Source organism: Paramacrobiotus metropolitanus, unplaced genomic scaffold (assembly GCF_019649055.1).
Source record: "Paramacrobiotus metropolitanus isolate TYO unplaced genomic scaffold, Prichtersi_v1.0 Parri_scaffold0000026, whole genome shotgun sequence".
Lineage (NCBI taxonomy): Eukaryota > Metazoa > Tardigrada > Eutardigrada > Parachela > Macrobiotidae > Paramacrobiotus > Paramacrobiotus metropolitanus.
Window position 1 is genome coordinate 160103 of NW_026570246.1, and position 24920 is coordinate 185022.

The 24920-nt window shown below is 43.1% G+C and overlaps 4 protein-coding genes across 7 annotated transcripts; 1 reads left to right on the forward strand and 3 right to left on the reverse strand.

Annotated features, from left to right (window-relative positions):
• Positions 1 to 247: 247 nt before the first annotated feature.
• Positions 248 to 7274, reverse strand: LOC129587653 (E3 ubiquitin-protein ligase RLIM-like). The gene is made up of 9 exons (XM_055481482.1): positions 6642 to 7274; positions 5130 to 5519; positions 3742 to 4122; positions 2871 to 2915; positions 2629 to 2808; positions 2262 to 2543; positions 1770 to 1978; positions 1359 to 1486; positions 248 to 890 (listed from the first exon to the last, which is right to left on the reverse strand). The coding sequence occupies exons 1-9, from the start codon at positions 7015 to 7017 to the stop codon at positions 659 to 661; spliced, it is 2223 nt and encodes a 740-aa protein (XP_055337457.1). The 5' UTR covers positions 7018 to 7274; the 3' UTR covers positions 248 to 658.
• A 685-nt stretch (positions 7275 to 7959) lies between these two features.
• LOC129587617 (SAFB-like transcription modulator) lies at positions 7960 to 15642 on the reverse strand. Of its 3 annotated transcripts, XM_055481431.1 has the most exons (16): positions 15592 to 15642; positions 14828 to 15305; positions 12995 to 13142; positions 11511 to 11940; positions 11203 to 11246; positions 11036 to 11130; positions 10573 to 10713; positions 10398 to 10509; positions 10098 to 10300; positions 9828 to 9991; positions 9652 to 9768; positions 9416 to 9577; positions 9279 to 9353; positions 9015 to 9217; positions 8896 to 8943; positions 7960 to 8449 (listed from the first exon to the last, which is right to left on the reverse strand). In XM_055481431.1, the coding sequence occupies exons 2-16, from the start codon at positions 15113 to 15115 to the stop codon at positions 8229 to 8231; spliced, it is 2451 nt and encodes an 816-aa protein (XP_055337406.1). In that variant the 5' UTR covers positions 15116 to 15305; positions 15592 to 15642; the 3' UTR covers positions 7960 to 8228. The 3 variants fall into 3 exon arrangements, with proteins under 3 accessions (XP_055337406.1, XP_055337408.1, XP_055337405.1); XM_055481433.1 differs by lacking the exon at positions 15592 to 15642 and having other exon boundaries at positions 9279 to 9350; positions 14828 to 15414; XM_055481430.1 differs by lacking the exon at positions 15592 to 15642 and having other exon boundaries at positions 14828 to 15413.
• A 484-nt stretch (positions 15643 to 16126) lies between these two features.
• On the forward strand, positions 16127 to 19558 carry LOC129587655 (uncharacterized). Its single transcript, XM_055481484.1, has 8 exons — positions 16127 to 16748; positions 16962 to 17163; positions 17286 to 17404; positions 17473 to 17613; positions 17717 to 17829; positions 18009 to 18426; positions 18536 to 18657; positions 19101 to 19558. The coding sequence occupies exons 1-7, from the start codon at positions 16425 to 16427 to the stop codon at positions 18638 to 18640; spliced, it is 1422 nt and encodes a 473-aa protein (XP_055337459.1). The 5' UTR covers positions 16127 to 16424; the 3' UTR covers positions 18641 to 18657; positions 19101 to 19558.
• Positions 19559 to 19570: 12 nt separating this feature from the next.
• Positions 19571 to 24912, reverse strand: LOC129587656 (ras-related protein Rab-27A-like). Of its 2 annotated transcripts, XM_055481486.1 has the most exons (8): positions 24751 to 24912; positions 24158 to 24344; positions 23878 to 23993; positions 23160 to 23498; positions 22793 to 23097; positions 22399 to 22475; positions 20635 to 20862; positions 19571 to 20002 (listed from the first exon to the last, which is right to left on the reverse strand). In XM_055481486.1, exons 5-8 carry the CDS (start codon positions 23051 to 23053, stop codon positions 19786 to 19788), a joined length of 783 nt encoding a protein of 260 aa, XP_055337461.1. In that variant the 5' UTR covers positions 23054 to 23097; positions 23160 to 23498; positions 23878 to 23993; positions 24158 to 24344; positions 24751 to 24912; the 3' UTR covers positions 19571 to 19785. The 2 variants fall into 2 exon arrangements, with proteins under 2 accessions (XP_055337461.1, XP_055337460.1); XM_055481485.1 differs by having other exon boundaries at positions 19572 to 20002; positions 22793 to 23498.
• Between the last annotated feature and the right edge of the window lie 8 nt (positions 24913 to 24920).

The following is a 24920-nucleotide window of genomic DNA, read 5'->3' on the forward strand; positions in this document are numbered from 1 at the left end:
TGCATTTATAAAACGTGAAATTATGAACTGATCATATTGCGATACAATACTTGTAGGACTAAAAAATTTTTGCCCTTAAGTAACTGCACCGTTTGCACAATTTTAATAAGAATCGTCTAGCTTTAAGGAATCCAACTATAGAAATTCAATAGCCAATGTTCTACGATAAGTCCCATGGTAAGGTTGGATTAAGAACTTGATTCGAAGTCTACAACAGATGAAGAACAGATGTTTGTACAGTCCACAACAGATGTTTGTTGGTTCAAATGATTTTTTTACCATTTCTAAGATATACATCTTCGAAATTATGATAAAACACAACCATGACCAACACCATAACAAAAATAAAGTAACATACAAACATCAACCACCCCGGTTTGCAGCATCAACCACGCTAAAATTAAGCACACTTGATTAAATCAAAAAAATAACCTAAACCTCCAAACGGCAAACAGTCGTATGATCCCCTTACAAAAACAGCAGCAAACCGAACGAATATTCTCAAACATCATCTCTCACAAACCAATCAACTGACAATCATGCGCACTAACAGAGACAAAAACAAAACAATTCAAAATAATAATTTTTTCATCTACAAACAGCAGCCGGATCAATATAATATAATTTGTGTGTACAGGGAGAGAAACAGGCATTCCTCTCAGTTCCACTCATCAGCCGGGATGGGGATGGAGGGCCCGGCCATCACTACGGCCGGATCGTGTGCCAGCGGATGGTGATCAGCCAGGCCGCTGCCGCTGACCACGGCGTCTTTGGGTTGATTGAGACTGGGCAGGATCTGCCGGCAGATGGGACAGTTGGGCTTATTCTTGATTAGCCATTTATCGATGCAGTGCTTGTGGAAGCGATGAGTTTTATTGCAAGAAAGCACCCTGTAAAAAAACCATTATAGAACACAAAATACGAAAATACAGCAAGAATGCCAAAAACATACAACAACGACAACAACAAATACTGCTTATATCATTTCCTAATCACCGCTAGTTTTCCAAAAACACTTTTCAGTCTATTAAGTTTTTGACTCTTAAAATATTTAAACATGAGAAACCCGATAGAAAACATAATTTTGAACTATTACTAACTTTACGTATATAAGCTGCGAAAACTCTTTTCCTGCTCTTTTTGCACTTGTTACTTTTAATAGCTAATCACAATCCTATTTTACAGTCACCGTAATGTAAAGGACACTGACTACGTTTTCATAAAAAGCAGTGATAGTGAAACTGATAGTGAAATTCTAGCCAAATCTACGTGCCAAACGATAAATAAAAATAAAAAATAAAAAAAAGTTCACAATCCTTGTAGAAAGTGCTCAGCAAGCAAGCAAAGGTTTCTCGTACCGAACTTCCTGTTTCAGTTCAAACTCTTCAAAACAGATAATGCACTCCTCATTATATGGGAACTGATTATCAAATTCGAAAGACTGTGTATCCATGGCAATCGCCGCAATCACATCTTCTTCCAAGATCTACAAACACAGCGATAAAAACGTTAGACGTCTTAAGCTTCCAAGTTTTATGCCGCTGGTGTACTACATTTCTTTCGTTATCTTCGTCTTGTCGTCTACGAAATGGACGTCGCTGTTGCATAACGCAGCCAAGCGTGCCAATTCGCTACGACAGTCAAAGAGCAACATCTAATCACTACACGTAAATAAACCTTTTAAAGCGCTTATAACGCATACATTCGGTAAATGCGACAAGCTATCTGGGTTCAGAAAACAGACAGATAGATCTGTTACGTCAATATACCAGTTTTGGTTCGCCGTCGGTGTGCATGAAAATCGCCCCCGCATCCATGAACTGTAGGAGACTGGCCGCGATCCGGCCGTAGGGCGGCGGGCCGGCATGGGACTGATTCTGTGGAATGTAGATCAGTCGGCGACGCTGCTCGGCGTTGCTCATCTGCTGTCCGCGCAAGATCTCCTGTGGACTGCGGCCGTGATACTGCTCACCACTCGCTAAAACACCAAATAGCATAAATTATAAAAACTATTTTCCATTAAACGTTAATTTTTTAAATACTGCACACCAGAACATAAACGAAGAGTATTTAAAAATGCACGCTGCATTCATTAAAACCAGGAAAATACTCAATATTAACTGTGATGACATTAATGTCCGCATCGGGTACTAATCGATTAAGCCAATGAACCATTCATTGCAAAACGAAGTCTCGGATATGGTTTAACGGATATGGTTTAACAAGGTTTAACAACGGAGATTAGCATCGCATGAACTAACCGGTAACATGCTCCTGACGCTGACGCAAAGCCGCCGAGCGTTCCTCCATCGAGAGGGCGGCACGGTGTTGCCGCACAGCATGTGCTGCCATCAAAGCTGCTTGAGATCGCTCCACATCACGATTGGAACTGCTGCTGGCTTCGTTATCGGTAATCCATTCCACCGTGGAACGCGGTGGTGCTTCACCGCGCGCTGGGCCCGCCAATGGTCGCGCGTACGGACAGGTACCGGCGCGCACATGGCGACGCTGGGAGACTGACTCAAAAGCCGCGGTGCGACCCGCTGCAACAAACCCAACTCAAAGATACATCTTCCAAAAGGCAAAAATTTAGAACAACATACGGAAACTACATAAACTAACTCGTACCGGATGATGTTTCTGTTTGATTATCATTGGTTTCACCGGTAGCGTAAGGGGGATTCCATGCCTGAGACGTCTGACGCGTGTCCACCGGGCGAAAGACTGGCTGGTAGAATCCGGAGTAAGAAGGCACCGCGGAGGTCTGTGAGGATGAGCCAGTGGCCACGGTGACCGGAGCACGGTTTTCTATTTTCAAAAAAATGCTCAATATCCTCATAGTTCCTGATGTTCCGAATGAAGATTATTACCAGTACGATGAATGGCATAAAAAGGAATGGATCGACCAAGAGCATCTGAAAAACAAGGAAATGACTGGTTTATTCTTTCCCTCAAACCAGAAAGAAACCCTTTGCAAAACCCGGTTACGGCTTCCTAATTTTTTCGACTCTGATTCACTACAGCCAAGACTATCCTTTTTAATACTGGTCAAGTGAATCACAGGACGCAAACCCAACGCGCAGCACACACATTGTGTGAACGCGAAAATCCGACCAATAATTATCTATAGTTTCAATCAGGTTGATACACCAGCCGCTTATCAACAGTCGTGACACATTTTTCAATAAAATTCGGAAATTTCTCGTCTCGGTCCAACCATTAAAATTACGTGTGCTACAATACACGACCAACGAGTACTTGCACGAGCGATTGTGACCGTGCAACTTTTGCAGCATCTAATTCTTGTGATAAATTCACACAAGCGTACAGTACTTTCCCTAAAATGGCTACCTACAATAGAAGTCGTAATAACCTAAACATAAAATAACTATGGAATCTCTGGTAAAATTTCAAGACCACGCGATATTTTCTGCTTTTCCATTTGTTAAACCGAACCAGTAAGTAATCAAATTACTTTCGGAAAAAAAACGTTTCTCCCACAATGGTAAACTCCAAAATGCGCAAAACAATTCAATTGGTTGTACAATATCTAGTAAGTATACCTTTCCCAATTTCCACCGTATTTACAAATACTCTTCACAACAATTCACAACTTTCACAGCGAAAACTGCGAAATACTGGGCGCAGCATAATAGCACCGATTTATTATGGCGTTTAAGGTTGTACTTTAGCACGTCATTATAAAAAACAACATCAGTTACGACAAAATGTATCGCTTACCGTGGTAAATGACCTGTGAGCGATGTTCGCGATATCCATGCGAATGCGACCCAGATCCCGAAACGGAAGACGATCCCGTGCTCCCACCAGCGGCCTCCGATCCCCGACCATTCCCCGCTCTGGCCAATCCCGATGTATTGTGGCCAGGCGCCATATCACGCGGACTAGATGAGGTTTGTCCGCCTGCTGCCAACATCTGTACACGCGGCGCTCGCTGCATACTGCGGAGATATTCCTGCACGGCGAGACGATGAGATCGATGACTGCTGGCCTCCAGTTCGTGGATGCGGCTGTGGAAATAGGGATGTACACTCGGCTGGTGCTGATGCTGCACAGGAGACGGATGAATGTCGCGTGCAGGTTCCCCGGAGACGTCGACGGCTGTGATAAATAACACAATAACCGCTTAGGCTTAACTCCAGCTGAGCAGACTGAAGACAACGGCATTTCGCAATACAGCAGAGGCATGCACGGCGCACATACACGCTGGAACGACGTGACTAATCATCATTAGTGAATCATTTAATGAATTTCACATTTTCCAGCCTAAAAGGCAGCGAGTGCCCAGTGTAGCGCGCCAGGGGAAGGGTAAAGATGGGCACACCCGCTTCGCAGAGAACAAGATTTACCATTGCGTCACCATTAAGGAAAAAAACCTTATTATCACCTCAAATACAAGAAAGTCGGATCATAACTGCTCCCTCTCTATTCAACCCACGAGATGAATTCTTCTAATTTTCCAAGCACCTTTCCGGTAAATGAACGAGTAGCAAAATGATTGCCAGAAAATTAAACTGCATTGCACGTGCTGCGCTACAGGGAACAGCGAAAACGGTTTGACAGAAACCAGAATAAAATTTTGCAGACGGAATTTTCGCAAAACCCTAATCTGATCCTAATACTGGACTTTGAAACCAACTGTTTTACTACTACGCTGTCTACGTTCATTCACCGTTGTTTCAGCTTTCTCACTAAAAAATCCGGTATTACAGCACACGACGCACCAAAGCAAAAAAAATAACAAAATAATGAACTCACGCTGCATTAAAAATAACACATTACAGCTTTCCAGAAATTAACAGATTACAGATCTATTGTTCAAGCCAAAGGGTGACAGGATCAACAAAAAACAAAGAAAAACTCATTACAGCAGTTAAATCTCAAAGGATCCCATCAGGGAGTGAGTCATCTCAACGAAGCTTTCTCCTTGTTACGAGCAATTCTGATTCAGTAAAAACCATACTGGCATACAATTCCACAAAATTCGCGAAAAATCAGTTATTACACTACCAAGGCTTATGCGGTTATAAGTTGTCTGGCGTGCAGCTAAAGTACGAGCTTTTTCACAGGTAATAAATAAGCTGCGTGAGTGCGATGCAAAATTTTACCTGATGAAACAGACGGCGACATCTGTATAACACTGGCGCGCTGGCGGCTCGTGGGTCCAGTGAAGGGATTGACATTGGGCGGTCCCACCGCCATCTCGCCGGGGATCATCACGGGGGAACCGGGTGGCGAGCGGGCGTCCATGGGGCGTCCGGTGGTCGACGGCACCACGTACTGCAGCAGTGACTGCAACTGCAGACGCTGCTCACGCCGTGCTCCGTCCGTGGACGACGGCGCACGCAGTACAGGCATTACCCGTGGCATGTTGACAGGTTGTGACGGGGCAGTCGGCGTGATGACGACAGACGCGCTCGTGCTTGCTTGATTCATTCCGGCCGTTCTGATAGCACCGGCACTGCTACTGGCACCGGTGTATCCACCCGTGTTTGCGGCTAAAAAGGAAGGACGTGAAAATCCGAAACGTTAAACACCGATTCACACTGCAATGCGAAATACTTTGAGCTCTGCTGACGCACTGGGACATTCAGGTACATCATCATAATCATAGAATGCGCGGAAATCATGGTGGTGCATACGCAGATAATTCAAGCATGCAGTGAAGGTACCTATTTTGTTTAACATAGAAAATTGCATACCTATGTGCAAAGACCGTGCGTACCGAAACTAAAGTACGATTATCATATCAATAACCTTGCATCAGAATCTAAAATATTAATCATCCATCAAAACGAGCAAACCAGAACGTGGAAGCTGGATGATTCACATTAGCATCGGATATTATCCGTATGATGGTACAACTTCAGATAAGTACTCATAAATTTTTCTACGAGCACAATATATGTAAGATGTATTGTAAAATGTAAGCCATTTAAATCTGAATTTGTTGTCTGGGAGAAAAAATTTCATTTTCCACTGCTCCAGGGAAATATTATGCGCAAAGATGATTTTTAGACGCGGAGAAAGAACAAGAAAATCCTTAAAAACAATTTTGTATTTCCTAAAATCGTAGCCAGTTAAAATAATTTGGTACTCAAAAGTTTGGCCAAAAGTTTTGACCGACAACAATTCAGATGTTTTGGCCCAAAACATCTGAACTGTTGCCGGTTTCATCATCGATCACAATTCAAACACTATAAACTTACTGTACTTTACCGATAGCTAGCAGGCGATAGTTATCGAGCAATCCACAAAAATCAAGATTTTCACTCACTAATTCTTATCGCACAATCAACATTCGACGAACTCACGTTTACACCAGCATCGAAACATGTACTTCTACACAATGTTCAGTGGTCACGTAACTAACAAAAGTAAAATTACAAAATCTTAACCTAATAATTTTAAATTATGAAATAATGTAAGACCGAGAGCGCCTTGCAAATTATTTCAGGTTAGAACCGTACTCGTACTTGTACTGCGACAAATTAAATAGTGCGACAATGGGCATCTCTCCGTACGCCTGCGATAGTCTGTGCGGATGCCGTACAGGATAATTACTACTTCCCACGACTTTCATCGCAATAAAACTACACAAACATGAAAAGGTAACTTACGGGATGTATTTCGCAATATGGCGTGAGCAACAGCATCTGGAGGTAGACTATATGCAGGATCGGAAAGCCCAAAAGCAGAAGAACTGGAGAAACCGAAAGGAAAGACAAAATCACTGGTAAGAGGCTGCTGCGACGAGGCAATGCGCTCCATCACGGCAGCGGAGACATTGCGATCCATCTGCGCATACGGCCACGAGACAGGCAACGGCGGATGCAGCGTCTCCGTGGACATCAACAGGGATTCGGGAAGAACCGGAGATGTGGTCGGCGATGGGAGAACATCGAACAGGGGATGGAACAGGCCAGCGGAGGAGGGGAGCGAGGGCGCACCACCACCACCATCGTCGCTGCCTGGCAGAACGGCAGACTGATCCATCGTCTGCGTGGATCAGGGAGCTCTCACGCTGTTCGCTGGTAGATCGATGTTACTCAGACAGGGGATGATAATGTAGTAAAAATTTAAAAAAAAACAAAACGGCGAGCCCAAAGGTGAAAAGGTCTTGGGAAGAATCACAGGCTGGCTGAGCTAGTAATTTTCGTTCCTATGCTGGAATGCATTTTGACTTGTAAGCGCTGTGACTCCTGTGAGCAGCTGCTGTCAGCGTTCAAGAAATCAAAACAGCCTCGACTGCAGTGGAATGCACACTGGCATTAAAGTCGGTTGTAGCAGAGGGGTATGTGTGAAATTGAAGTAACGGCATGTATAGCTTCTGCACTAAGATTGCAGTACGTGATCACGAGTGTACCAAAAATGTTGTAACGCATCCTGCGCTACGAGTAGTGAGCACTTTACTACATATACGAGTGGGAGGGAACTGGAGTGTGGAAGGATGAAACCGATGAATCCGTCGCGCTAGTTGCCAATGTTCCCAGTTATTAGCGCCGTTGTCCAGACTCCGGTTTCCAGAAATTACGTAGGTACTTTCCTAAAGTTATGGCTAATTATTCGTGATGTTATGGCTGTTACTCATATTTATATTTAATTCAACAGGAAGTCCGCAACGACATCCATAAGTTGTATCTACAGATATAACAGGTCATTACAGAGTGGCCCGTGTCCGTAATTTCTATGCTCTGTCGTTCTAGCATTTTGTTTATTTTTAAACAGGAAATATCAAAGAAATTGTAAAATGTTTTGATTTCGATCGGCATACCCCATACCAGAAAGCAATCTAACTGTAAGCAGCAATTAGTACTAATTACCGGTAATACGAGTACTGCATCTTACTGATTACTGCACAATTGTACCAGTTATAACACATATTACTGTAAGTTTATATTTTATTTTTGCAAAGCTAACAATAAGCATTCCCATCAGTCCAGCTTCTGCTTTGTAAATAATCTGAAACACAAGCCCGCAAGAGATAGAGAGAAAAATGGTTTTCCATACAACAAAACAAATAACAGCGCACACAACGCAGAAACGGTACATACTTCAAAAACAGGAAATCCCATGATAACATTAACAGGTATGTTCGGCATGCATGTACGGCAACATTGAAGAACCAACCATAACTCATAGACACCGACACAAAGTCTGAATATAAATACGTAACGGCAACAGCAGCAATAATTACTAGCAATATTTCAATAACGTGCAGCACGATATCCTGTAGTGCTGTTGTTGGATGTACTTCCGTAGCGGTCATAGAACTGGTTGCTGGCCTGGCCACCATTTGTCACACCCACGCCCTGGTACGAGGGATAGACATGGCTCGTTGCCGCCACGGCCGGAATGCTGGAAGAGGACCATGTGCTACTGCCGACCGGCACTGTACTGGAAAACGACTGGTTCCAGTGGCCGTCTCCTATAAGGAAGTCAAGCCAATTAGTGCACAATCTATAAACTGATCATTAGCATCTTTCGTATTTAAAATGTTGTCTTTCTATGTTTTAGAGAACAACCACCCGATTAACAAAGGCAAGCGCGGCCAGACTGCTTGATAGTTAACAATTTAGAAATTTGTAAAAGTTAAAGATAACATTAACCAGTTATGGATACATTTTAGTGCAAGCGATAAGTAATCATACAAAATGCAGCATTATAAACAATTTTAGTACCATTCAATTTAACTCATAAGCAGTTACGAAGCATTTAATAACACAACAATACATAATGAAGCACACCATAGCGCAATGAGTCCCAAAGCGCTATTATACAACGATTAATTAACGAGTCGATCGTTTTACTTTGAAATGCTTTAACTTACTGTTAGTTTGTCAGCTAACAATAAGTATTACTGTTACTAATTACCTCTGCCATCTTGCTGGCGCCGTCCGAAATCCACAGCAGGTCGCGTAGCTAAGATTACAAATTTCGTTCACATACGCACGGAATACACAACGCACCAATCGTTATCACGAAGCTATTACCGGTGGAGCGGAATTCGTTGGTAAAGCTGCGATCCGTCTCACGGCCCCGACTGCGATCGACATCCGGAGAGCGGCGAGCATGTTCAAACGTCCTACTCCCCACCGTGGTACTGCTTGGATAATTACTGAACTCATTATCGCGTCCAGTTTTGCGTGCTGGCGAAGCGTTGCGTCGATGCGGTGAGCCCGCGCGCACATTTTCCCTACACGCAAGCATCCATTCAAATACAGCCCCTCACAAAACTGCGGAATCGTTAGTCGTACCTGCGCTGTGGGCTTCGACGATCGAATCCCGAGCGAGTGTCCGTGCGAGTCACAGCCGAACGCTTGACGTTACTACTGCAAAAAACATCATTGAAAAAAGGATTTTGGTTTTAATATTCCAGATTTATGAAATTTACCGATCGTCACGATAACTTGGTGAAGCCGAACGTCGCTTTTTAACCTCCCTCACATCGCGACTATCCCGTACAGGCCGCTTCTCGCTGACCTTTCGCAAACGTTCTCGTTCGCGTTCACGCTCTCTTTCCCGTTCCCGCTCACGTTCGCGTTCCTTTTCAAGGCTAAAATAATGCAGGCCGGGTAAATTTAATTATGATCCAATACCGTCATCAGCGATCCAACAAATCCTTTATACCGTTGGCGCCGTTCCTCTTCTTCTCGACGCTTTCGCTCTCGAAACAACATCTCCTGTTCCCGATGTTTCTGTCGTTCCAGCATCAACCGCTCCGCTTCCAGTCTTTCGCGCTCCAACCTGTAAAAATGACCGTAGTTACACCCGTAAACGGCAACATCGGAAACGCAAGGTTATACTTCAATCGTTCTCGTTCCTTCTCCAATCGCAATGCTTCCACCTCCGCCTTTTTTCTCATGAGGTCCTCTTCCCGACGCATACGATCTTGCTGGGTCCGTTTCCATTCCATGATGCGACGACGCTCTTCGAAGTCACGGCGTTGACGCTCTCGCTCTTGCTCAGACTAAGAATACAAAATTGCATTACTGTACTAAAGAGGACAAAAATACGTCGGGACACAATTATTAAAGAAATGCCAAAGCAACCTAACGAATATGCAGACATTTTACCAGACGGGGGCGATTATCTGGCGATGGGGCCTTGATAGGCCGACGCGAGCCGTCGGCATTGGTTGACGAATCTTTCCTATTAGGCGAACGGCCTGGACCACGTATTGGACTGCGGGTTCGGCTAGATACTGTTTTGCTGGTTTTACTATCCGATTTCTCCGAGCCTTTACCCGCGCCGGATCGGCTTTGTTTGCCATCAGTTCCTTAAAACCAAACTCCATCAGAAAATCAAACTTATTACGCAAAATGATAAACTAATGAAATCTAGTATACAAAATCTCAAACTGACAAAACACTTACTTGTAGTACGGACGACACGCTTAGCGTCACCTGACTTTGCGTCCTTTCTGGCGTCGCCCCCTTTCACTGCTTCCGGCTTGGTGGGACTGACAGGCATTTTGCGCTTTGGAGCCTAGCAACGATAACATTCTCCGACACTACTTTATGGACAAAATACTTAATATATTAGCCGTACGAGAGCAACGGTCACGATGTTGCCGTCCACTTCCGCACTGTTGAATTTCTCCACACAGGCGTTGCATTCATCAACAGAGCGGAAACGCACCAGTGCGTATCGTTCATCCTTCTTTCGAAGATATATCGTGCAACTCAAAACCTAGAAATTAATGGCAAGAAAATATAAAATTAGTTTTCATGCACTGCGTACGTATTACCGTATTAAACTGGCCAGTAGACACTAGACACTTATTATTAATTACTCGTACATTGTACAACCTGGGCAAAACAGCATTTTACCGCGAAACCGCCCTCGAACAGCGATATGGAACTTTTTATTACGTTCTAATAATTTCAAAGCCATGTGACATGTAACAAATCACATAAGTATCTTACAATATTATAGAGCTTTTTTAAACACAATTTTATTCGCCAAAGTACAAGTACTGTATGAGTAACGCTGTGATAAATAATTTACTTACCGGTGCAACTTCTGCTAATTTTTCCTTCAGCATATTAGCTGTTGTTTTGTCCGACAAGTTTCGAATGCTTATGAAATATCCATCAACTTCACCTCCTGCAAGGTGATTCAAATCACATTCCACGCTTAAAGCACTCATTACAAGTTTACAACCGACAAGAAACTTACCAGATTTTTCAGCTGTGCCAGCGGCAGCCGCCTGCTCTCCATTCCTGTAAGCACATTGATACCGGGTTTAAACTAACCTGATCGCCCAACCACACAAAAATTACTGTACTCGCAGAAACTGGAAAAAGGGTTACAAGGATTAGTAATTACAGATAACAACTACACAAGCGCATAAAAAGGAAACACGTCCATTCGGTATCCAGCTGCGGCCTTCTGACATCGTTTTTCTGCATGTACGTGAGTGTAACACAGCATCAAGAAGCACTTGCCACTGGGAGTCAGTTTTGTTTTGTTTTCCATTGACAAACCTTTCGGCTTTGACGTCTGTTGTCTTGTCCTCGGGCTTGGCAGGCTTGTGCTTGTCTGGGCTATCCTGCTCATCCGCTGCGCTTTTAACCTTATCTTCATCACTTTTAGATTCGCGCTGTCTTTTCTTGTCGCTAACTAACAATAAGCTGTCTCCCGTGGCTTCAGTGCGCTTCGAACGGCTCGTAACTTCAGCTTTGGCATCCTTCTTCTCGGACTGACTGGCTGTCCTGGATGAAGAAGAGGACGACAATCTGCCTTTATCTTTATCACTGTTCTTCGCTTTATCGGAATTTTCCGTGGACGTCTTCGATTGTGTCTTGATCGAACTAGCCGCTGGTTTTTTGTCAGTGGATTTTGTGGTAGCTTTGGACGGTCCCTTTTCCGAAGGCTTTTTAGGCGACGCAGAACGTGGTTCCGGACGAGTGAATTCTGTGCAGAATAGTAGAATGGATTACGGCATAATGTAATGCCCAGTCTCTTAGATGCTAGAAATAAATTTCAAAATTTTTGTTTATCCAGATATGCATATTCAGAAATTAACCATCGGCCTGTCACTCGAGCAGTATAATGGATGGCTCCACTAATTCCATTGGTATGGATAACTCCACTAATTCCATCGTAGATCCAATGTGTACCGGAATCCCTTAATTCCCCGCGTTTACAACACAGAAACCAAAAAAGTGCAAGAAGAACAAAAGATTCTAACTAGATTATAAGAACGTCTAAAAAGAGAATCAAATTAAAATCAAAGCTGTGCTGAAAGGCTGCGACTGTGAGCAAGAAGAGCGTTCCGTAAACACATGGGAAGAATCCGGAGAGATTGTTCTGGAAGTCGGTATCAACGGGACTGTTCCATAAGGCTGTCAAGGAACGAATTCATGGAACTCCGGACGATTAACGATTATTATCCACTTGCCATATCTTCCTCAAGCGTAAGGGAAACCACAGTACCCTTTCTACGACATGAGTTCCACATTCCACTTCGTTTTTCATATTAACCGAAAACTGGACACAACAACTTACGTATCGACTGCTGCAGTGAGGCTATCCGGAAACCACAACAGATTTTCCAGGGAAATGTCACTCACTGGACGGTGCCCATACTCTCACAACAACATTAAGGCTCGCAAACCTAAAGGTTAACCGCTAACGATGCAGGAACGCAATAGCCGAATAGGACAATCCGTCAAGCTAATGATTCTTAACCGATAGCCTCCTTGACACGCCACTACGCTTATCGTTAATCCAGTTGTGAAGGCTTGCAGGTTTGCAATGTTTTTTCCAGTGTTTACTGCATTATTCGCTACTCATCGGACCATCCCTCAGTCTTGCGTGATGTGAATGAACGAAACGAACTAACAACGCTAATCGACCTGGCCCCTGTATTTCGGTTCACCTTCTCTAGCTGACGTCGTCAAATGCATTTACACATAATGCGAATATGCATGCATTCCCGTTCAAGCTTTCAATTTTCCACACTCACCTGTATCACCGCGACTGGCTTCGCCTTCCATTTCACCGACGTCATCAAAACCCTGCTCAGCCATTATCTCCAGATAGGGTTCATTATCGGTCTCGCGCACTCCAGCAGCGGCATTGGTTTTATCCAGCATATCATTCTTGGTGGAACCCTATGCGGCATCAATAATCACTTACATCAGCGAAATGAAATTATGGGAAATTTTCTTCTGATAATTCCAAGAGAGAGAGAGAAAAGAAACCGCCGCTGTTTCACATCGGTCAATATTGGTTGAGCCAAAAATTCAGCGCGGTAACTACTTGAGATAAACCGCAAAAGTGTAGCACTTGAAGGAGTATTTTTGATACTTTTACGAGCAGAGTACGGTCAATGAATTTACGGTGAATATCGCCCAATCAAAACCAGCACTGCATGGCAGGTGGTTCGAAAGAGTACAAACGCTAATCAATGTTCAGTTAAGTATTTAATAATATATTGCTGTCCTGCATTTAGCAATAAAAATTAATAACAATTAGGCACAAACCAATCAAAAGAAACTCACAGCAGTCAACGACACTGACTCCTATCAACAGCAAGTAATTTTAGAATCTGATGGAAATTGTAAAATGTTTAGACTATCTCTGCTTGTCATAGAGATTTTGTATTAACATCAGCATAAACAGGATCTCATGTTTTCCATACGCCCCAATACATATTTTCAACATTTTGGAGCAAATAACAGCGCTTCTTACAGCCAGGACTAACGCATCACATGTAACTGGAGCAATCGCCATATTATAAACATTCAAATTCTCGAGAGGATCAACCGTGGCAGAAGTTTCATTCACGAATCACGACTAAACATAACACACCCGACTTGTACGTTGTATTTACGAGTATGTACTGTTGTAACCCAACTCAAACAGCTCCAAGTTTCTAACATCCTTTTGACAAGCTTAAGTGCTGAAAAACCTTACATCTTAAACAGCTGTACACCTGTAGACACGTTGGCGGAGATACGATCAAAAGGCCCGCAACTAAAAATAACTGAATCGCATAAAATAAAATTTAAGCAGAGCCTTGCCGAATTTAACAGCCAAATAGATATCAGCCGTATCGTCCCCAACTCAAATCGTATGCTTCTAAACCAATTACAGCAGGTTTAAATGACTTCTTAATTAAAGTATTCGATTAGTATTACTTAGAGAAAAAAACAGTGATGCACCTAGATAACCATTTTTGCCAGCGAACATTTCTAACGAATCCAAAAGAACTGTGAGTACTTCGGCACTACTGCATTAATTTTACGATGACAAAAAGCTAGATATCACAAACTACGTAACAGTTCTGCAAAGGTTACTGTTCCGCTTATCATAATTATCATAATCTCACGAACCTTTGAAAAAGCTACGAATGGTGCATAACATGTAATTTTTGTTACCGACCAATCAATGCTCAAGGCGATCCGCCATATTTAGGATCAATACTTATGCCCTTAGAAAATCATGTTCATACTTCAAAACAGTATGTCTGCACCCTGATTTGTGTACCTCAAAGTTCGTCGCTTCCATAAGATTCTAGCTGATGTCAACTGAATTATGGATACTTAACGTTACAATCCAAAATGATTCAAATCGCTCTCAATAAGCGACGGAGAACTAAAAACCACTCCAAAAGCCATGAAAAATGGATCAATTTGAAAGTCTGATTCAACCGATAATTTCAAGAATTCGAAGGAGTCCTCAATCTACATCATTTCTTGTAGCAGCTAGCTAAGACACCCCACCAATTAGAAATATGTAACTACGAAATTTCAATACAACCCACGGACCCTCAACATAGGGACACCAGGCTTACCTCGTTAACGTTCTCCACATCCTCCTGATCGTTGATTTCCAGGGGTGATTCGTCGCCCCCTTCTATGTCACTGATGGCATCCGTGTTGTTCTCGAAATCATTCTGCCCCTGCAGCACGGGTTCCGCATTGTCCCGTTCGCCTTCCATCCCGGGTCCCTCGCCTCCCTCGTCGTGCTGATCAATCTGGTCAAAAGATATCTGGCTGGCGTCCTCTCCTTCCATCGCATCAGCCGTATCTACCGCCACATCCTCCCCTTCAAAACTGTCCTCGGTTCCGGGATCGGCCATTGTTGACAAACCAACAAGATGCCGGAGTATTGCACTTCTTGACAAATAAATCGAAATAAGACAAGACTGACAACGGAGAACTCAACTCTTTCTGGTGCTCTACTTCGCGATTAATTCACCCGTGCGCAACCAGACCAAGCTAACGTACTAATATTAAAACTGCTTCCACTAATTAAATTCGGGATTCCACCTATGAAAGTACAAGTATCAAAGTACTAACCATAAGGTAATTAATTTTCTTAATCTTAGCCATTCTTAGGTACTTGCAGTTCTTAGGCCTCGTCCCGAATTCAAAGCGAATCTCGTTATGGTACGGTTGCTCAACCACACGAGGTGGCTGTTTGCAGTGGCCACGCCTACAGATACGGTACGCGAAGCCACCTCGCGAGGTGGAGTTGCTGTATCGCAACGAGATTCGCTTTGAATTCGGGACAAGGCCTTAGGTACTTAGGTTTTTCTTAAGATAATTTTCTTACTTGTTAGTAGTTGCAGAGTTGGCTGACGCCAAAAAACGCGTCACGTACAGAACCCTCTTTCCTATCGGATCTAACAGTAAGTACTAGTACTACTGTATTAATTACAGTGTAATAACAGTCCGCCTGGTATGCGGTAGAGGGGCGGTGCCGGTGCAAACACGCCCATTGGCTATGTGAGAGGCCAAAGCACAGAGAATTAAGCATAGCGCTAACAGGGCAAAACTACAGATGCGCAGTGTAACACAATCTATAATTACCGAATTTCATGGTGCAAAGCGCTGGCGGCAATAAGTCACTGCAGTAACAGATTTCCACGTGACAGCTAACATTTCCTTGTAGAGCACATTTTTCTGTACATTTTGGTTATGGTCTTGGTTTAGTTAACAGATCATTACCTGCATGAGCAGTATTTAAAGTCGCTGTTTCGAACATGTGCTTAGCGACAGAAACAGCCACTTCCGCAAACTCGTAGGTTTTCGCGAACTGCCGTCCGTACGCGGCTGCCCTGTCGCATAACGTCAGATCGCATGTCGCATAACGGAATTTGGAAGATCAGCTAACTTCTGCGACGAAGTTTCACGAGCAGGTGTTCCAGAATTTGTGTAAATCGTGTTTTGCAATTTGCCTGATTTCTGCCAAACTACTGGCAGTGACGTGATTCCTGGAAGGTTTTTTCTTTCATCGTCTCTTCGATTGTGGTCAATTGGGTGTTAGTCCCGTCAGTGTGTGTGGAGGACTCGGCGCCGTCGACGTCAGACTCTGGTCTACCCTCTCTTTCTCTCTGTCTGCGTCTTTCTCCCCCTTGCCCTCAGCGGATCGATCCGATCTATAGAATGGAACAGCAGACCAATTCCAACACCAATCAGCCTACCTTGTGTCGTGCGGGATGCGGTTTCTGTGGCAGTTCCTCCTTGGACGGCATGTGCGCCAAATGCAACGAGAACACACGTAACGGCAACATGCAGCCGTCGCCCAGCAGCAGCTCCCTGGTGGTGGATATCAGCAGTTCCTCCCCGGTCTCCATGGCCTCATCAGGGACAACGTCCACGAACGGCTCGCTCCTTGATCTCTCCACATCGCCCATTGGTATCGCGGGGGGCGGTGGTGTGGCCAGCCCGTTCTCATCCAGTGTGTCAACCCATCTCACTGCTCATTTGGTAAGGTGTTGTCTCTATGCTGTCTTTTGCGGCTCTAGTGTTTACAGTGGAGAATAATAACGGTAGATTTGATTTGGTAATGGGATCGTGGGTGGGAATGCGTGCTTCCTTTTGAAGGGCGCTGTGACGATTTTCATAAGCGAGCGAAACTGTGTAATTGGGGTGTAGTAATTAATGTAACTATTGTTTGGTGTATACCGTGTATTGTTGCAGCCTCATCCTTCCAGTAGTAGTAATCCACCCCATGTTCCCACTGCGTCCGGATCAGCCGCTTCCCTTTCGTCTGATGGTAGTCTTCAAACTTCGATCTCGTCCGGCACGCTTCCAGGTTGCTCCACGCATTCACCGTCAACCGTGAGGGAATCCGACAAAGAAAACCGTTGTGCCCAATGTAATAAGAATGTTGAATTAGCAGGTACGTCACTGATGCAGTTCGGGATAGCGGTGAACGTTTTCGGCAATAGCTGTGTACTGTTCAACTAACCATAAGGCTTGCAGAATAACAGCCGTTTTTAATAACAAGAGTATTTGTTTCAGGTTATAAATGCTTATGTGACACCCTGTACTGTTTTCTGCATTTGCGCTCGGATCTGCATAACTGCCGCTTCAAATACAACCCGACGGGTGCGGATGAGATCAGAAAGAATAATCCAGCGGTTCGTAAGAAACGGGAAACCAACGCTATTATCGTATGTCGTGTTGCTGAATGGTTTTACGATTTTAGGATTTGTTGAGGATGAGCTTGAACCGACGCGATTTGATGATGTATATTTATCTGGACGATTTTCCGGAGATTGTTTCGAATTGTTTTGTAAAAACTGATGTCCAGAAGTACGAGGAGGAAGGAAGTCAGCCCATTTACCAGGTAAAATGGTGTCAAGAAGTAACTTTGAATTTTAAAAAAATTTACTTGCAACATTTTACATTAAGTGAGGCGGTTCGCATACTTCTTGTTTTTGAATCTTTAGGTTTCTCAGATTCAAGCTGTGGATCGATGTGACGCTCCGTACTTTGTGTCGGACATTCTGGCCGTTGGGAGAATGCCTAAAACGCTCCCGACAAAGTGGATTTTCACAGTGAGGTAATAGCGGGGCCGTTGCTAAAAAAGCTTTAACGAATGTCTACTCACAATCCTATCGATCTGCTGAATTTATGTCAGAAACAGTAATGCACGAGTGCGGTGGCTTGAATATCGATTAACTGTGATTCTTCAGCACAAAGAGTTAGTGAATGACGCGGACAACGTTTTCTGGTTTTCAGATCTGCCGATGGAATGAGACGTGCTTGCTTAACCGAAATCTCCAAAAATCGCCCGACATTAATCGAAGTGGACGATTTTTTAGAGAACGTTTGCGGAAGAAATTTCGCCGTACCGCAGAACGTGGTGGACGCAGTTCTCGGTCGCCTGGGAACTTATTACTGTCAAATCCATTTGTCGGAAGAAGCCTTCGGCTTGGGCAAGCAGATGTTAGCCAATAGAAAAAAATGTCATATTGATGCTCCTCAGTTGACTGTAAGTAAGTTGAAGGAAGCACTGCCCGGACTAAAAAAAGCGGCAGTTCAACGGCGAAACTTTCGGGAAGCGGCTGTTATCCAAGAAGGAATAGATGATCTGAACTGTTACGTTCCGCAGAATGATCCGTATGATTTGAGCCAATTCGAGGAAGAGTTTGTTCAGGTATATCAAAAAATTATGGGTAATATGTAACGTAATAGGTCGGACCAGCTACTGGTTGCCGGAAAAAAATATTGATTATTCAAATCATAATTTCATTTTTTCAAATCAGGGTATATCAAGTGAACAGTCAACAGTAATTGACCGATCCAGGAAGAGGCCGTTCGATGACGAAGTGGATGATGCGGGTGGTTTGCAAGATCATCGGCCAAATTGATGGATTTACACTTAAAAGTAAGGCGGGTTTCTGTTTAATACAGCAATACGGTCCTGTACATCAATACAATGTAAGGTGATAACTTATCAATATTGCAAAAAAGTTGCGAATTTTGTGAGTTATAACTGATTGTGACTTTTTAAACAAATTAGAAGCTTCATACATTCACGGTAGGTCAACAACACTTTATAACCTGAACTTACTAATGTGTGTACTATAAAGTCGTTGCTTTCGGTTCTCCTGGTTATGTAATATCGCTTTTGTAAATCATTGCGCTATGGTATGCACCATTGTTCGTTATCATAATAGTATCAGTTGCTTCCCAGTGAAGCCTTTTATCGTAAGCATTGCTTGACAAATTCTTAACGGTTCAACATGGCTAAATTTAATTATATCTGTATCTAATTTTAAGTACTTTAGTCATGGCTGTTTATTGTGAATCTGCTTCACTTCGTTTCAGGAGACGGAGACCAGTCGTTTTCCAGTACAATGCCAACTGACAATAGCATGTTCCTCTTCCAGCATTCCAAATGGTGTCCAAGCCAGCAACCAGTTCTATGACCGCTACGGAAGTACATCCAACAACAGCTCTACAGGATATGGTGCTGCACGTTATTGAAATATTGCTACGGTAGTAATTATTGCTACTGTTGCCATTACGTATTTATATTCAGACTTTGTGTCGATGTCTATGAGTTATGGTTGAGTCTTCAACCTTGCCGTACGTGCATGCCGAACATACCTGTTGATGTTATTATGGGATTTCCTGTTTTTGATGTATGTGCCGTTTCTGCGTTGTGTGCGCTGTTATTTGTTTGTTGTATGGAAAACCATTTTTCTCCATCTCTCTCAAGCTTGTATTTCGGATTATTTATAAAGCAAGATGTGGACTGATCAGGATACTTATTGTTAGCTTTCAAAAATAGAAATATAATTTTATCGTCCAATTAAACGCCCTTGGCTTTTACTGTTTGATAGAGTACTTACAACTCACAGGAAGATGAACTGGACTGCATAAACCTTACCCCGTCATAAAATTTAATTTAATCGTTGCTATGTCGCATATCCTTACAAGTTAGCAGAAACAAAACCACCAGCAACCCCAAAAAGGACCAACGTGGCAGAAAGTAGAAATGTCAGTCGAGTTAACACTTAACATCATGTGGATGAACGTCGTCCTTTGCTGTCCGGCGTTCCAGAGAATCCTGCAGAGTAATACGCTGGATGGATTTCTGGCGTGCACCACCGGCTTTGCTTCTTTTATCCAGCGACTCCTCCATTCGCACCATCACCAACTCCAATACATCCACGCATGCGGTATCACTCTGCCCAGTAGAGGCACTGGTTTCAAAGCACGGCATGCTGTAATGGTACGAACTGTTAGGAAGTCATAATAAATTTCTACATACAGTAATTTTGAAGTTCTGGTTTTGTTGATAACCAAATAAATGTCAGTCTTATTCATCCTCTGAAGTCTCCCATGTACCAAATAGGGTACCTAAGATTTTCGGTGACAAAACGTTAACGTTGTTACATCAAAAACATATGCTGAGTTTCCCGTAGAACTTTATAAGAGTATTTCGTTGATCTTTAACTTTCTAATACAGCATAAGCGAAACCGGTAATTAACAAATGCATACAGCAAGTGCTGTGCTGAAAAATCGCACATCAGTATGCAAAAAAATTTAAGTGAAAAGGTGCAGCAAAGGGCACATTTGTTGGAAGAAAATTAACAAATTTTCCAGTCGGTATCCATGCGTCTCATAATTGCCAGTTTTCTCATGCAAAATCCATTCCTAGCAGATCATTATCGCGTACTGGAAGTAATGACAAGGGCCGCTTTATCTATACAACGTTCGGAACGCATCGAGTGTAATAAGTAGCTCGCGATTGTTTTAACAAGAGGCTGCGCCGGACCGGATGATTGACCGGCGCACTCGCTGTCTCCCTCTTCACAGCACCGCGCTCTTTCCCTAATTATTAATCAGGCTTACCCGTGCTGCTTGGCAAACTCCCCTGCACGCGCTTCACTCACTTTCCGACGGGAGTCCAGATCGGCCTGGTTGCCGCATAACACAATATCCGGTGTTTCAGTGGCCGCATGGGTGCGCAGCTGTTCCAGCCAGCTGCGAACGTGTAAGAAGGAATCCTCGCTGGTCACATCGAACATCAAAAGGAAGCCCATTGCATCACGAAAAAACGCCGTGGTCAGGCTACGGAATCTATCAAATGTGTCAAATGAAAAAATTAAAAAAGAAATAAGCGCATAATCCTTAGAAGCTTATTAAAGATTCTAATAATTCAAAAATAGATACAGAAGATGGCATGCAACGGAAGAAAATCTAAGAGGCATCCTGCGCACTTCCTAATCCGCTATAGTACTATTAAATCGTATATGCCGAACAGGGTATGACGCAAATGCCAAACTGATTTGACACATATTGCAAATTAATTCAGGGATTTGATCAACCGTGGAACGCCGCTGCGTTACCAACTTCCGGTTGACGATGCAGTGCACAGAAAAAATCAAAAATTAATTCACAAAAGCAAATGGATATTTCCAGAAATCTACAGTAAAAGGGACAAAACTTCGCAGGTGTTGTTTCGAAGGCTTTGATTACATTAAAAAATCGACTTTCACATTCAAATTTAAACTCAGTCAAAATAACACCCAGGAAACTTTTCTAAAGCTTCGACGACATAATTGGTTAAAGTCAGTTTGTCCGTCGTTATTAGGTTCAGACTGATAAAAATTAATTGCAACACACTTTTCGAAAAGAAAAACATAATTACGTACTTCCTTCAAATTAAATTTCTCTATGAAACTGACATCATCAAATCTGATGTAAAATCGTGGTTAATACGGAAAAAGCTCTGCAGTTATTGGATTGTGACTGCCACTACTGATGCTTCGCACTCGTTTTGATTATCCCATCAAATACGGAAGACCAGTAGTAAATTTATCGATCAACCACAATATTTCAGTTGAAAAGACATTGTTTAGATCTAGCGTCACAGCCATCTTCATTCACACATTTAAACACCCGATCAATATGCTACAAGCCACGTTAAAATGTTTACATAACAATTGTACGCCGTCTACAGCTTTCCTTACACAGGAAAGGTTACACGCTATGATATCCAAATGTTTGCTTTTTTCCAGTGCTGAAGAATTACAAAGAAACACAGCTACAAAAATGGGGAAGCGTAGAGTATACAAACATTTTGTAGTTAATTAAACTTACCCCACAAGAAAAAAATTTGTGTTACAGCGCTTGTTCTGTACAGTGTACAGCTTACAGAAAAATGAGAAAATCGATGATGTGGTGGAATTAATTAGTTGCAAAACGCAAAAATCCATATTATAAATTATCGTGCAGTTTCTACAGCATTAGCAAGGAAAAGAACAAGTACTTGTACCAGTTGCAAGTTTACGTAAAAAAAGTGTGCATAAACAAAAACATTCATACAATAGTAAGTACAACAGCAAGTACATACTTTCGCAAATTTTGTATCCGTATGGTATAAATATATCGATAATTATATTTTATCTAATGTAAGGCATGCGTACGAATCAACGACAAGATTCTATTACTAGCAAATAAAGCATAAATTAAGTAAAGAGCGAAAAGCGGATTAACAATAAAAAAAACATGGCCTTACGAGTAAGTCACCAGTTTAACAATGCGGTGATCTGCACCGGGACTTCTACAGTAATACGAGCACAAGGTAATTAGTTTTTTCAACACATTCTTTACCTCTCTTGTCCGGCAGTATCCCACAGCTGCAGATGAACCCGATGTGGCCGGCTGGAATTATCAGGTGAGCGGTAAATCTATGGGGAAGAAAAAGTGCATTGATACGGGAGATTGCACTCGACACACGATTACACATCCCATCCATCACCCGCGACAATGGGCCTCTTAAAGGTTTAATCCTTCTCTCAAAACGCCTTCACGCGGAACCGCCGTGGCGTATATTTATTAAGGCTGTTATATGTCTGGCGGTCAGCACTTAATGGATTACACAAAAATCGAAAACGGGATTTCTAATGTGCACCCGCTATACAGGCAGATTCACCCGTATACACAGTAGAATACAACACCAACAGGGATGCAGATCATGCAGCCAGCTGCTGGATGAATGACTTACAACACGCTTCTCCCGGAAATCGATGCCAACTGTTGATACGAAGCGCGACTGAAAGACGCCGTCCGTGTACTGGCATAAGAAGCTGGTCTTGCCCACACCACTATCACCCAGCGCCAGCAGTTTCACCAGATAATCGTAGTCCGAAGTCATGGCGGCGGGATCAGATGGGTATTTGGAATTGTTGTTATCACCAGTGGTGCCCGGATGATCAGCCGCAGCAGCACTGACGCTTGACACGACAGCGACTGGTTCAACACCCATTTTTCTGCTGTTGTCCAATATCCGCTGCTGCTGTGCATACAGGCCTATAATGCTCACCGGTGCGATGACGTAACACCCGGCTATACAGACAGGCTTGGTTGCGTACTTATTTACACGCGCCGCAGTGTACGGGCTGGCTTTAATGAATCCCCCACTTAAACTTCGATCGGTTTATGGGCACAGCGACAGGTTAAAATAAAAGAGCGCGTTAACTGGCCGGGAAAACGGGGAGGGGAGTACGGGATTTAGGCGGGAGTTGATAGTCAGCAGGACAGCGACTTTGAGGTGGAACTGCTGTGCAGTGTGTGGCAGCGTTCATCAAGGAGATCAGAGACGATCTTCATCAAACCAGGAGGGATCCAGCCGCTGCAACGACAACCGGATGCCACGGCAATGACGAGATTAAATGAGTGATTAAAATCAACAAGCCCAACTCCGGAAATTCCTGCACAAAGTAATTGTATGATACAGTAATTGCTGTCCATTGCCTGCAACTGCATACCGCATTGTACTGGGCAAAGTAGACGTGTTTACCAAAAAACTTGTTTCAATCTCAGAAAAACCATTATTAGATAAATTCGCTTGGTTGTCCAATAAGCGTAAATCCGTTTTTCTTCGAAAGGGAAAGTCAGTTTTTCTGCCGTTGTGATTTTTATATAGGTACCTCAACCGACCAGTTACGAAAGTAACGAAACATACCATCTAAAACTATTTTATCGGAATACGCCCGCACGCAGAACCGCCAAGATCAATTATTCACGACTGCTACACATATGATGGTCAACCTCGTTCAACTACAATATTTACAAATACTACCCTAGTACCTCTCACTCGCTGCTGGATCTGGCGTACGTTACGCCAGTACTAATTCGCTGGGCACGGGCTGCGTTGCCCGAACCAACCAACCCTTATATCCTTTCCTTGAGCTGCGAATGTGGCCCTGTAATATGTAATATTCAATCGTAATAATAAAAAGCACGCACCGATCTCACTTTCAATTTTACTGTCACATATCGCTTCAATTACCGTACAGTCCGAAATTGTGAAGTTAAGAATACTGTAACTTCACAATTCACATCGCACCGAAAGAAGTACGGCACAAACCTTAAAGCGGGCAACAGAATATCAACAATATCCGCAGCTTCGTCGCTGACAGTCGTCAGACGGCGAATCCGACTGTGCCCTCGATCACCAACTTCGTTTTCGAAAAGATCAAACCAAACGCCGAGATTGGGAAGTCGCAAACACTCCAGGAAAACATTAGAGAATGGCACGTTAGGGATCGGAGTGCCTACAGTAGATACAATTTTGCTACAGCTAAAAGGACGCATTCAAAGATACATCGACGTCCGACGATTCTGCAGACAGTTCAATTTGCAGAACCGTCGAAAAACTGGCCAGGGAGTTACCTGCAGGTAAACTCTCTGGTCTCTGGTCAGTCTTCGAATTTACATTATTGATTTTTAATAGTTAGTAAGCGTACTCTTAACTCTAGTTTACAAGCAGTCCAAGACGCGTTTTGCGAAATATTTGATACGATAATCTTGAGTCAACTTGTAAGTAATAACCATAAACTGATATGTTGAACACAGCAATACATAATAAGCTGAAGCCAGACGGCAAATGCAATTCAGGGACGACCTAGAGGATTTAAAAGACCTACCACAATACATTATTAATCATTCCATCAGCCTTACCTGGACCAAAAATAAAAATCAGTCCTTGAGACATTTAAGAAATTTCATAATTCTAGCGATCAAATCGAAATTGCCTTAGAAAAAGCTGACAATTTTTTGCAAAGCGAATCTCTTTCCGAGTGCAGCGCCCAGCGGGTAGTAGTGCACAATTAACCATCAGTCACTACCGG

Coding starts and splice junctions, on each gene's coding strand:
- LOC129587656 (XM_055481486.1), bottom strand. CDS start 23,053: ATGGGTGTTGAACCAGTCGCTGTCGTGTCAAGCGTCAGTGCTGCTGCG. Junction 22,476..22,792: donor ATTTCCGGGAGAAGCGTGTT/GTAAGTCATTCA, acceptor TCTTCCCCATAG/ATTTACCGCTCACCTGATAA. Junction 20,003..20,634: donor GAGTTTGCCAAGCAGCACGG/GTAAGCCTGATT, acceptor GTACCATTACAG/CATGCCGTGCTTTGAAACCA.
- LOC129587655 (XM_055481484.1), top strand. CDS start 16,425: ATGGAACAGCAGACCAATTCCAACACCAATCAGCCTACCTTGTGTCGT. Junction 17,164..17,285: donor TAAGAATGTTGAATTAGCAG/GTACGTCACTGA, acceptor TATTTGTTTCAG/GTTATAAATGCTTATGTGAC. Junction 17,405..17,472: donor TCAGAAAGAATAATCCAGCG/GTTCGTAAGAAA, acceptor TTACGATTTTAG/GATTTGTTGAGGATGAGCTT.
- LOC129587653 (XM_055481482.1), bottom strand. CDS start 7,017: ATGGATCAGTCTGCCGTTCTGCCAGGCAGCGACGATGGTGGTGGTGGT. Junction 4,123..5,129: donor GTCGCCGTCTGTTTCATCAG/GTAAAATTTTGC, acceptor TATTTATCACAG/CCGTCGACGTCTCCGGGGAA. Junction 2,916..3,741: donor CTCACAGGTCATTTACCACG/GTAAGCGATACA, acceptor CTTGTTTTTCAG/ATGCTCTTGGTCGATCCATT.
- LOC129587617 (XM_055481431.1), bottom strand. CDS start 15,115: ATGGCCGATCCCGGAACCGAGGACAGTTTTGAAGGGGAGGATGTGGCG. Junction 13,143..14,827: donor ATGTGGAGAACGTTAACGAG/GTAAGCCTGGTG, acceptor GATGCCGCATAG/GGTTCCACCAAGAATGATAT. Junction 10,510..10,572: donor ACATCGTGACCGTTGCTCTC/GTACGGCTAATA, acceptor TATCGTTGCTAG/GCTCCAAAGCGCAAAATGCC.